Source organism: Montipora capricornis, chromosome 11, assembly GCF_036669925.1.
Source record: "Montipora capricornis isolate CH-2021 chromosome 11, ASM3666992v2, whole genome shotgun sequence".
Lineage (NCBI taxonomy): Eukaryota > Metazoa > Cnidaria > Anthozoa > Scleractinia > Acroporidae > Montipora > Montipora capricornis.
This window is the reverse complement of record NC_090893.1, coordinates 10,195,071-10,207,570: the sequence shown is the minus strand read 5'-3', so window position 1 is coordinate 10,207,570 and position 12,500 is coordinate 10,195,071. Positions and strand designations below refer to the sequence as shown.

The 12,500-nt window shown below is 39.2% G+C and overlaps 2 protein-coding genes and 1 long non-coding RNA gene across 4 annotated transcripts in view; all 3 read right to left on the bottom strand.

Moving 5' to 3' along the window:
- The window catches only part of LOC138022910 (uncharacterized), a 15,203-nt gene extending 14,556 nt beyond the window's left edge, over positions 1–647 (bottom strand). Inside the window, exon 1 of the long non-coding RNA XR_011126678.1 lies at positions 512–647. This is a non-coding gene — a long non-coding RNA (uncharacterized lncRNA). The remainder of the gene's footprint in view (positions 1–511) is intronic.
- Positions 648–5,662: 5,015 nt separating this feature from the next.
- On the bottom strand, positions 5,663–7,243 carry LOC138023697 (trace amine-associated receptor 7c-like). Its single transcript, XM_068870741.1, has one exon. The coding sequence runs from the start codon at positions 6,778–6,780 to the stop codon at positions 5,905–5,907; it is 876 nt and encodes a 291-aa protein (XP_068726842.1). The 5' UTR covers positions 6,781–7,243; the 3' UTR covers positions 5,663–5,904.
- A 3,262-nt stretch (positions 7,244–10,505) lies between these two features.
- The window catches only part of LOC138022902 (DNA repair endonuclease XPF-like), a 46,150-nt gene continuing 44,155 nt past the window's right edge, over positions 10,506–12,500 (bottom strand). For both annotated transcript variants that reach the window (XM_068869913.1, XM_068869914.1), the window contains exon 34: positions 10,506–11,222. In XM_068869913.1, the coding sequence (XP_068726014.1) occupies positions 11,057–11,222 (166 nt within the window). In that variant the 3' untranslated portion in view covers positions 10,506–11,056. The remainder of the gene's footprint in view (positions 11,223–12,500) is intronic.

The window sequence follows — 12,500 nt, the reverse complement described above, 5'->3', positions numbered from 1 at the left end:
ACAACACGTCACGAACTCTATTTCTCATGACAACAACACTTCACCATTATTAGGTCTGATTATTATTGCGACAACCGCCGAAACAACACCACAACTTTTTTATCAACTCATCCAGTTCACCGTTTATGTCAATTGAATGATCTTATTAACACACAAGACAGAACTTTGGTGAAGTCACTGACCGTAATTCTTAAATTTGTGTTGGTTATCGCGATCATTCTGCTACTGGGAGGAGAACAAACACATTTTACAACACATTTTACACAACTATGAGGAATAACGAACTCGCCTATGATGGTGATCAAATTCGCCTACGTAGGCGAGTTCACCAGCAGGCCTAGGCGAGTTTGAACGTAGGCGAGTTGACCGGATACCAAGATATCTGGTCTGGTCAAAGTTGACTATAAAGTTGCAGAGAAGCCAAGTAAAACAACAATGTAGTCAGTAGTATATCCACTTTTTATCCTGTTATAGAGATGAAGAAAAGGCACATTCAAATATAATAACTCACCTGCTGAAAAAGTTTGTATGTAATTCTCCAGCCAGAATTACCGAGCTTGTTCGCCATCTTCCTTTCTGTGCCTCAACGGAGAGCAATGACCAGCAGAACGAAGGTTGCTGACCAGCGGTTTTCGTTAAAACAATGGTTTGCTGGGGGTGATCAGTCTCGCGGGCTTAGAAAACCTGGTTATGGTCACAGTGTATGACACAATTAAGGTCACAAGCCAATCGCTACATCCCGTGCATGCACGTGTATCAACCTAACAAAGGGCGTGGACATTAGCACACGCGGTTGAATTCGTCAATCAAGCGCGGTTGAATACACAGCTCTGTGATCATTTGTGCAATAAATAAGCCCCAAATTGCAACGTGTCGGTAACATGCTTGAGATATTACTCGTCGTAAATTTTGGAAATCTCCCGTCCATTTTTCTCGCGCTGGAAACTGATACCTTTTAGGGATTCCTTTTCTTTGCTTGTGTTTGTCGATCGTCAACTTGGATAATAAGCCTTTTGCGGCTTGTGATCACACAGTACAAAAAAAAAAACAAAAAAAAAAAACCACTATATACTGGAACGCAAATTGCCCACTCGGATTATTTTGCTTTGTTTTAGATGTCCCTGTCCGCAATTTGCGTTCCAGTTTGGCGGTTTTTGAATCATGTGATCACTAACATGTATGTATGTATGTACTAACCTGGAAAGGGCCATTACTTGCGCTTGAATGGATTCGAACAAAGGCAGGGCGTGAAGCGACCCCTTTTGCGTGCGTCTTCGTGTTTAAAACGGTTTGGTGAGGTGCTCATTCAAAACAACTACGTTGTAAACTTTCCGCCTTTCAACGAATTTCCGTCTGCAAATGTCGTGCGCCTTAGATAACTCGTCTTGCCCAGCAACGTTTTTCCACAATTTTTGAGAACTTTAGAGAAGTGTTCGTTTGGTCATTGGTGCAGGTAGAAGGGCTTGGGAGTGGAGGGGGGGGGGGGGGGGGAAGAAATGTATCGTCAAGGCTCTCAATCTCGATTCCAACCGATTCATTTTCATTTTAAAACCCAAAATTTCTCACCAAACATCTCCAGCTTACACGATCCTCATTATTTTCCAACCCAAAAGGTGTTTTTCCTTTTCCATCTTTCATAGGCCATCACACGATAGCCCTGCGACCCATTTCAAACTCGATTCAAAGACGGATTCGTTATTTAAAATTGTCACCAGCGAACAGATACCTGCTATGACAACACATGACAAGTACACCGAAGTGTGTTTACCGGGATTGAAGGAAAATCAGCGTCCTTTATTTTTTGCAAAGTTTCTCTGCCTTATCTTACTCGAAATTTTGCTAGAAATCAATAACAACAGACTAACATGTGCTTTACAGCAGGGAAGGAGACATTTTGAGAGTTGAGCAAAGCAATTCAAGTATTTTCATTCGAAATTCCAACCTGTTAGCACGCACTCTTTTTCAATCTGAACAAAAGCTATTTTTTTTTTATTGCATGAAAATATGAATACTTTTAATTGTAGCAAGCTAACTAGACCCTCCGTGAGGGTACACTGGGTTGCCTGTGGTACGTGCAGCCCCGGAGGTGGGGGGGTGGGGGGGGGAACTCCCATATGGAACACACGGGGATGCTAGTCGGAAATTTTAAATTTAACCCCTGAAGGAGACCATCTGGGCGTGGCTCAAGCTTTTTGTGACTCCTAAAGGAGACCAATCTGGGCGTGACTTAAGCAAATTTTGACCTTGGCGGCTTAAAATATTGGCGCTTTGCCCGAAACACCCTAAGCGAGACCAAAATCCAAAATTTACACCCGTAAGCGAGACGACGAGCATCCCCGTCTGTTTCATATGGGAGTACCGCCCCCCCCCCCCCCCCCCCGGGCTTGCAAAAACTAACCAAAAGGTAATCAACAGGTCCTCACACGTTCGTACGACGAAACAGATCCTTTTCTGAGGTTAAAAACCTGGCTACTGGCCTAACTCTTCTTCCTACTTTCCCAACCGCGAGAAAACCGCGGTAAATCAGCCATCGCCAAAAAATGTTTTTTTTTTCTCAAAAAATATTTAAGTTAGGGGGAAAAAATACATCATTTTAAAGCTAAGAAAATAAGCTTTCCAACAGCATATAACTTATTTACAGAAAACTGAAACATTTTATAAAAGCGAAAGTTGAACGAAAAAATTTAAGAAAAATAACAGTAAAATATGTTTTCTAGGCAAAATTTGGTCATTTTAGCGTTGATTACGAATTTTTGGATGCAAAACTAATATTTTCTGCAATTTATCTGCCTTCTTGGACATAAATTCGACCGAAAACTGATAAGGCACGAATATTTTTAGATTTTTAGGAATAATAGATAACGTGGTTCAATGCGTAATGTGATAATGCGATAAAAGTGTCAAATTTGCGACCCATTGCTAACGGCAACGGAAGCGATCGCATTACGAATAATTAACCTCTGTTGCCAAAAACCACTCAAATAACCGGTCAGTGTAAAACGCAGACTGCAGACTGCAGACCAGGGATAAAATGCAGACTGAGGGTAAAATGCAGACTGCAGACTGTGGGTTAGTAAAATAATAATGAAAAAAGAGTTATAAGAGTGTTAGTAGCCGTTTGTACTTTCACACTGAAACCCCAACACAGCTCCCATCGCTTTGGTTGCCCCACCGCATGTTTTATCGAACTCTGTAAGAATTGAAGCTGTTTGAATCCTTGTTGTTGTTTGAAAAAGGACAGTTTCGTTAAGTGAGTTGCTTTTAGGCAAAGAAGTCACCACCCCGTAATTCATATGCCCAAGATACCGGGTTTTTGTAAGTTTCTTTTTCTGTCAAGTGTGATAAAGTTTGACAATGAAATGAGCGAAGTCAAAACAAAGATCACAATCGCCCAACTCTTGTTTATGCAAAGTCAAAATTTACTCTCCAAGACGTGTACGACGTGATTTATCACCAGGTAATTCCATCATTTTGGAAATAGCAGCTACTTTATTATTCATCTGCGTCACAAGTTTTCACTGATTTTGGGGCTCATTTTGTTGAAACTCAAGCACGCTTCCAACAGGCCTGTGAACCCTTCCTGCTTACAGAGCAATACTAAAAACTTCTCCCATATCACATTTGAACCTTAAGCTCGAAAATTCAATACACAACATGATATTATAATTCACAAAGGCAGAAAATACCACAGAATCCTTTTCCAGCGAAAATTTTATTGAAACAAACAACATATTTGCTCTTAGAGGCGAAAACCTCTTCCTATTTCATTGCGTGCGTGAAGACAAGAAACTCAATTGTGTCAAATTACCATGTACTTCAGGTAAATACTGCTCACTTTGATTTCGTCTCGACGGGCGATAGATTGTTGTCGAAGTCCAGTACTCGTCGCTTTTGAGATTCATGCCTAGTTTATCCAACTGACTTTCCATTATTGAGCTCCATAAGGGTATATTTTGTTTAAGGATCCACTAAAACGCCATTCGCGTTGCATGACTTTCGACGCCATTGCAGGCTAAGTTAATGATTCTACTGTGTCCACAAGAGAAATCTACGCAGTTCCACTACCCTCTCGATCCTAAGAAAATACGCGCAGAAGGCTCTATACACAAAGACACTACTTACCAGGGGAGTGACAGGCAAGACTTTTACCGACACGGAAAAAAAAAAAAAAACGAAAAAAAAAAAAAAAAGAAAACAAACAAACTAAACGTAGACCTCGACTGGGTTTGCCTTATAAGGCAACCCAGTAATGAGGTTAAAGTGCACGGCTTAACTTTCCGCTTTATATGATGTGCGACAAGCAACATCGCAAATTAGCCCTAAAAAGCGCCATCAAGTGTTCAGATGAAAGCCCTTCCAATTTTAAGATTCCGGTAACAAAATCAAATAGACATGAAGATACATTAACGTCATTTTACTAACACTGTAAAGAGGAAAAACAACAGACTCTTATATGGCCGCCGCGGCCAAGGATGTCGGGGTCTCTTTAATTTTATTCGCATCGATCAGTTACATTGTGTACATTGAGATACACGACACAACTGAATAAATTTAAGTAAATCATCAGCCTACCAGTCGGAAATCATGCCTATAAAAAGCTCTTCTGTTTCACTATTTTCCAAACTTTAAAGACAACCGCCTTTTGAAAGTAGTTAGCACATACGAAACGGCTTTTTTTAATCATTGACAAGTGCGTTTTAACCGACTTCAGCCGGGAAGCATTTAAATGAATTCAGTTTATTATGAGCAACTGCGCGCAAATTTCTTCCGTATAAAATTGGCCTGACGTCTTAAATCTATACTTAAAATTTTATCGGATATTGTACCCTTTCTTTGATAGCATGTCCCGGAATGCTCCCTTGTATGCATTCTTAACTTGGATAACCTCCCTTCAAGCCAAAAAACCTGAGTTTTCTAATCATCGTTCTGTAGGTTTATAGTTAACGCATGGAGTTGTCTACGACACTCGACAAGTGCCTTTCATGTTTTTGTCCGTATTTTTGGCCTTGACCCTGCACAAAACAAACTTTTTTCGAGAAGATAACCAATCAAATATCTTTCGATTAAATTATGCGCAACTAATTTGCGAAACCGTGCGAAGCGAAAAAAAGATTGTACAGGGTCACGGTCAATTCAACAACGAATGCGACAACATTGTTCTTGCTTTTAAAGGTTTTAAGGTTTCATAACCAGTCCCACGATTAACTATGGTAGGTTTTCGGCACAAACGCTAGGATTAGACTTTACGTGCGATATATGTTTCAGTGTGCAAGTCATTACAAAACCGATACTGTGCTGTCATTGTTTAGAAAAAAAAAAAAAAGAAAAGAAAGGCTTTTGTGAGATGTAATGTTTTTTTTTTTTCCGGACTCTTTTTTGCAAAGTAAAGGGCGCCTTAAAGGAGTTACAAATTTGAATATCGCCAATACAAAACGTCACTATCAAAACTATGCTTCGGGGTTTTTCGCAGTATATATAAATCAACACGTTGATAAAGCTATTAAAGTATCTTCTTCAGTTCATTCACTTTTGATTGAAAAGTCCCACTGTAATCACAAATTGTCAATGCAAAGTCCAGTGGAGTAGCGATAACGGAAAGATCAATTTTGCTCTTGACAAGTCTTTTATCCGGTTCACCCACACACCACAAATCAGTGAGAAGTTTGAAGTTGGAACAAATATTTTAATATTCTATGACTATGATATTGCATTGTTTTGCTTCTCAACAAGTCCAAGTTGCCAAAATCTGGAGAGAAAATGCTGACTCTATCACACATTTACCTTTCCTTGTTTCATGCAATCCCGAAAAACCTATCACAAAACACAGAGAACTAGAGAAAAAGTAAATAACCGTGAACGACTGAACGCATAAAAGTTTAATTTTAAGGCTAAGATAATTTGTGATCAGGATCTTTCGTCGTTATTGTTTCGTAGTTCGAGCCTGAATACGACAATTTTTATCTCTCTTTTAATGTCTTTCTTCAAGAATGCATAAACCAGAGGGTTAACTGTTGAGTTCCCCGTCAAGAGAAGCAGAGTGACAAAACCGGCTTCAATAGGGAGATTGACACAAGAAAATGCAAGACAGAACATCAAAAAGCTTGTTATCACATAACATCCCAGAAAAAACAAAACAAGAGCAATAATAAAGCTCGCGGTGTTGGTGTGCTTCCGTCTTTGAGGAAGGGAAGATGGATTCAGTGATTGGTTATGTTGAAGCTGCCTTCTCTCTGACTTCAAAGCAGCTTGGTGTTTTGCCTTCGCAATGAGAATACGAACAACAGCGTGTAAAAGAAGTATGCAGCCCAATATATTAAACCCAGACACTCCAGTCAACCGTATGATTTTCAAAGCCGTCGGCGAGTTCGTAATGTACATTCCTGAGACGAGATACAAGGCAATAAGGAAAGGTATCAACCACGCTAGCGTGATAACTACTAAAGTTCGTCTGGCGGTCATGGAGGTGTGATATTTCAACGGATGAACAATCGCCGTGAAACGATCCCAGGTCAGAGAGCAAAGATTTGTAACCGAAGAATGCAGGATAAACCAGTGAAAACCCACGTACACTCGCATGTTACAAATAAACAGACCGCAAAGATGACTTAGTGGAAACGCGACGATCCCGACGCCAAGATCGGCAACAGCCAAAGAAAACACGAGCCAGTTACTGGAGGAGTGTAACCGGCGACGTTTAGCGATAAGAATTACGACAAAACCATTTCCAAGCACTGTTGCAATGGAGAGAAGCCAACCGCACACAGACGTCCACCTCTCCATTGCCAGGAATGGAGACTGAAGCGTGCGGCCTGTGTCTGCTTAACGCCCAACAGACTTCTGATTTGATTGGCGGGTCTTTCGAAGAACTGTTATGAAACACTTCAACGTGCGAACTGACAAAACATCTCTCGCGGATATTAGCATCTTCTTCAAACGCACACGAGTTGCTTGGGAACATTCACGCATTTTCATTGAACAACAAAAGTTAACTGTTTATTAATTTAATAAAAACTCGGTGTCAAACTTAGGATCCTTTTAGGGAGTCAAACTTGATTAATGACTTGCTGGATTCAACATCTGCGGCCCTTTGTAACTAACACATCGGGTAGCAATGTGAATGCGTATTCAAGGAAAAAAATGGCAAACTATGTGTTCCAGTTACTAAATCTCGCATACATCGCTTCCCTCGCAGTTAAACACTTTTATTGAAAGATTTTTTCTCTCCTCCAAATGACGAATCCAATTAAACAGCTGACCCTGCTTGAACTGGACTAAAGAAAACAGTAAACTTAAATTTGTGAAACAAATTTTTTTACTAAATCGACATGTGCCATTGAAAAGAAAAAGAAAATTGTCTCCAATATGCAAATAAATGGGTTCTGTTTGTGTACATAAGGAAAATTCAACAGAGTCGAATTTAATTACAGGTGTGTTTGTACCATATCAGAAGGATTTGACTTAAATCCGGAAGAAAAGAGTCTGACCAACACAGACTACAAAAAGAACTTTTGTTCTCCTCATTGAAGAAGAGCAAAATTACTCAGTATTCGTCGACATCCCTTTTGAGCTCTTTTGACTGCAAAAATCGATAAATTATTTATTTTTTTTGGAAACATCAAGCAAAAAAAAGAAATGTATGGAAGGAACCGAAAAAGGCGCAGGCGTCCCATTAGGAATTTTTGTTATCAATACCTGTTATGATCGTCAATCTACTGTTCGAGTGTCTGGGCATCGACTTCCCCTTCAAACTATACTTCAAAAACGGGCTGTAAGAATAATGTCGAGGAGTGCTTTTGATTCTCACAATGACTTTTGTTTAAAAAACTCCAAAAGTAACTATAAACTTCCAATAGGAACGTTTATGTATCTATATAAACTAGGCTTACTTCCTGATAGTTTTAGTGATATTTTTTTAGGGTCAGGGTTAGGGATACCCAGTATATTTTAATGTTTCACTATTTACTGAGTAGCTCTGCCTATGATCTGACAGTCATGTATACTTCTGTCAATATTTCGTATATTGATTAATTGAGAGAGCCTAGTGGTTTCCTTTGGGTTGCTATAGGAAAAAAAAAAGTGAAAGTTGCATTCCTGGACAGGATTTCAACCATGCAGGAGCACCCACTTAAAGTGCCCATAACCCCAAAATCTTTTTTTTCGCTAAAATGAACCTTTGCACCTGTTCGAAACGCATTGCGGCTATTTTTTCCTTTTTCTAACAAACCCTGCCATTTTAGAGGCTTCGAAAGTTGCGAAAATCCAAGCATCTTTTGTTCACGACCGAGTTAGAAGGGGAGTGGGTCTATTCCTGTTTTTACGTCACAAACTGATTTACATTGCATTAACTCTTTGTAAAAATGCATGCAACGTAGATTGTGACGTAAAAACAGGAATAGACCCACTCCCCTTCTAACTCGGTCGTGAACAAAAGATGCTTGGATTTTCGCAACTTTCGAAGCCTATAAAATGGCAGGATTTGTTAGAAAAGGAAAAAATGGCCGCAATGCGTCTCGAACAGGTGCAAGATTCATTTAAGCGAAAAAAATATTTCGGGTTATGGGCACTTTAACCACTAAAGATCAACTGTGTGGTTTGTTCCCGATATTTTAACTATATCACTAAGATAAGATGGAGCTAATCCGTGTATCACTTTAAAAGTTAAATGTAAAATCTTAAATGGATACGCAAGCAAACCGGTAACCAATGAAGACCGTACAGAAATGGTGTTAAGTGCGTGTATTTTCCAATGTCCATTACTAACCTTGCTGCAGCGTTCTGCACACGCTGGAGCCTATAGCGGTATTTGTACGAGGGAAACCGTACAAAAGGGCGTTACAGAAGTCTTGGCGACTAGTTATAGAAGCATGTATGAGCGATAGCAGAGTTTTGATCCGATCCGGTCCGGTCCGGCTTTTGCCAACGGCCGACGTTTTCTCCTTTTTCTGCTTTTACAAAATAGACGTCTCAGCCTTTTCTCTGTAATTATGCTCGGTTCTCAATCACGTCTATGTCGATGCACACGCAAATCTCAACTAAAGAAAAACAAATAAACTTTTGCATATGAAGACCCTGATGTATTTCTCTTTTGGAATCAAGTCTTTATTATCACTGACAATCAAAGATAACTGCACAGCCTTTTAAACTATAACACAATTATTTTCCAAAGAGCTGATCATAATTTCCACCGATGATATCAAATCTTGTATAACTAGAACAGAACTACAGATACAAGATGGCAATGAACACGATCACTAATATGGCTAGGTGAACAAAGGATATATGAAGACCATTACAAAGAAACAAGCTGTTTGACAATAAAAAACAAAAGAACGCAACAGATAAAAAACGTATCTTCGTAGTGAATGGTACTCTGAGCGGGAGGAGATTTGTTCGCTGTGCCAATGTTTTTACTTTGTCTTCAGAAGAAGTCTAATAAAATTATGGACCAATATGGAGTCTATGTTAATTGTTTGTCAAGACGGTTATTTTCTCTGCCACTGTCATCTTCAGAGTAGTTCTCAATTAAGTATCAATAAAGTATCAATAAAGTATCCAACAGCTGCGTCCATCTCCGTTACATTTAAGTGCATTTGAGTTTCATTCAGTTCGAATGGCGGAACGACCTGTTTCGAAGCTGACGCTCGACTTCTTTTATGGTGGGTCTACCGCGAAAAGCGTGTGCCTTTCTTTGTATGTGTTTTGAGCGCCCGAAACAAAAATCGATTAAGCCAACGCAACATCGATCCTCAGTAATCCAAACAACGCAGCACAGTGCTCTCAATGATTTTGGACTATGTGGTTCGCTTTTAATAAATAATGTAAACAGCGCCACGTGCGTTCTATTGTGCATTGCCCAATCAAAACACCGCTACGTAACGTACTTTCTATTGTGCATTTTGCTACACCGGAAAACAACTGAAATCTGACATGATTTATAACTTGACAAGGATTTCACAAGGTTATTAAGCTATTTCAAGATTGAAATTTTGGTTAAAAGCTGTTCTCCTCATGAACTTTCTATTAATCGATAAAAAAGGATTGTCATTTTGGAGTGAACTTCTCTTTTAAGGCGACAAAAGCGACAAGAAACGAATCAAGCGAACCTCTCAAAAGAGATCGCTTTCCACCGAGAGCAATTTCATTTCGTTGAGTAAAGATTTCTGGGAAGATTTTTTTGCTAATGTACCTCCCAATTAATTGTACGAGAGACATTAAATGTGGTAGATTTTTTCTAACCTCCGGATGAAGTTTAGCGAGAAGACTGAGCTCACAGCCTTTCAGTTTTTTACATGATGGGTGCACCATATAACAAGCTTGTGTACAACAAACGATACTGTCTAGCCCTTTTCCCAAAACGCTAGAGAAAAGACCCTCCGTACAACAAAAGCCAATGTCAGGAGCAATATGCCTCGATCCGTATGGGCAATTGCTAAAACTCGATACTCTGACACGACTACGAAGCTGTAAGATCCCATTTCGTTTTTCGAGCAATTGTAAAACTATAATCAGATTTTTTTAAAACTTTATTTGATATCTCTATCATTTCTATTGAAATAGCTGTCATAAATCCTCTCACGGGATAATTAATTCGTTTAATTTGCTTGACTTTTTACAACAAATATACGACACTAAAATCCATTTGAAAGGTTTGACAACAGCAACTGCTCGACATAAAAATTCGGGTAGTACTGATCAAAGTCAAATGTACAGATGTATCAATCAAAGAAAACTGTACAAAAGAAACAAACGTCCATACGCATCTAGTTACAAAATGATTGAGGTCGTGGCCCAATATTGTTAAAATTGTTCGCAACAATACCCGTTGATTTTTCAAAGTAGGGAACGAGAGGCTTGTTGGATGGATGAAGACAAAACGTGCGATAAGTTACTCTGTAACTAAAAGGTTACCTGATGTGTGACAATGATGACCATAAAAATAATGATAATGATGATGATGATAATCGCTTGTCCAGAGAATCCACACGACGAACAACTCAAAAGATATACAACTAGACCACAATGTAATCTATGAAGAAATGTAGAGGATAAATGGGTGTCATCTCTTGTTTTTAGAGGTTAACGTCTTCACTTGTGTTTTGCTGTCGTTTTGAATGAACTCCCACAGAAGTTTGGCATTGGTCGCGTTCCCCAGAATATTTGTGAGTTTTTCCTCTGACAATTTGAAAAGTTCTTCAATGCTAGCCACGTTCCTCATCACAAATCTAGAGAAGAAATAACTAAAATTTAACATATAAACCAAATAAGATTTTTTGATCATAGCAGTTATGAACTTTACTTAAGTTGTAACGAAAACGAAAGGGGTTTTCGCCCGATTCTGTTAGTGGTTTGCAACCAGTTTCTAAAGATAACATAACATGGAGTAATGTACAATACTGGTGGACAAGACAAAAGGGGCTCATGAGAGAGGTCTATATGTAAGGTGCGAACAAAGCAACAGAATACCGTATTTTTTCGGTTAGAAGGTCACGTGCAGCATTTTTTCAGTTAAACCTCCATGTGTACTCCCAAATTCTTCCGAACTCGGGCTGCGTCGATCTTAAGGCCGAGTATTTTCACCCAACAAAATCTAATTCGCCAAATTTTCCCAATAATAAACATAGCCAAAAACCTAAAAAGAAACATGTTGTGACAAAACATGTTGGACGTTGACGTTTTGATGTCTGCTACTCTTCAGTCTCCGTCTTCGCTTTCCGTGTCAAACTTGTTGCCAATGTCGTCTGCTTCCTCCTCCCAAAACAGATCATCTTTGCAGTTCCGTTGAGTGCATTTGTGATGCCGCGGACCAAAAATCCAAAGTTTATGTTCCAAAGTTTCATGGAACATAACCGAGGTAAACAAAGTCAACTTAAGGGGTGGCTCAAACCAGTTTCAACACTTGAAAGAAATGTTCTTATTAGAAGGATTGACACTACAATACTTTGCCACTTAACAGCAATGTTACGGTACCATATCAAACACCAATTATTGCTGAAAAAGATTCGGTCATTTTTTTGTGATGTGAAAAGTTACCGTAGCAACAGAAAAGCCCTGCTAAAACACCCCATATTTTGGCTTTAGTATGCTCATATCGATGACCCCCATTTTTTTATTTCTGAAATGTGATCAGCAGGCCAAAAAAAACATTCTGTGCAGTTGATTTAGAGCCACCCTAAATAATTGAAAATTTAGGATAGCTCTGAATCCGCTCCACAGAATTTTTAAAACTTTGCAGAAAGTTTCTTCTTGGCCTGCTGATCACTTTTGTGCAATAAAAAATTGGGGTCACCGAGTTCGTTTTTCATATCTGAGCAACTAAAGCCAAAATAGAGGGTGTTTTACAAGGCTTTTCTGCTGCCATGGTAACTTGTTACGTCACAAAAATGACTGCATCTTCTTCAGCGCTTTGTGTCGGCTACGTGTAATTACTTCGAGTTTTGATTGGTTTACTGGATTGCCTCCGTCCTTTTTCATTGGCCAAAGTAATTACTTTGGTTTTGGTT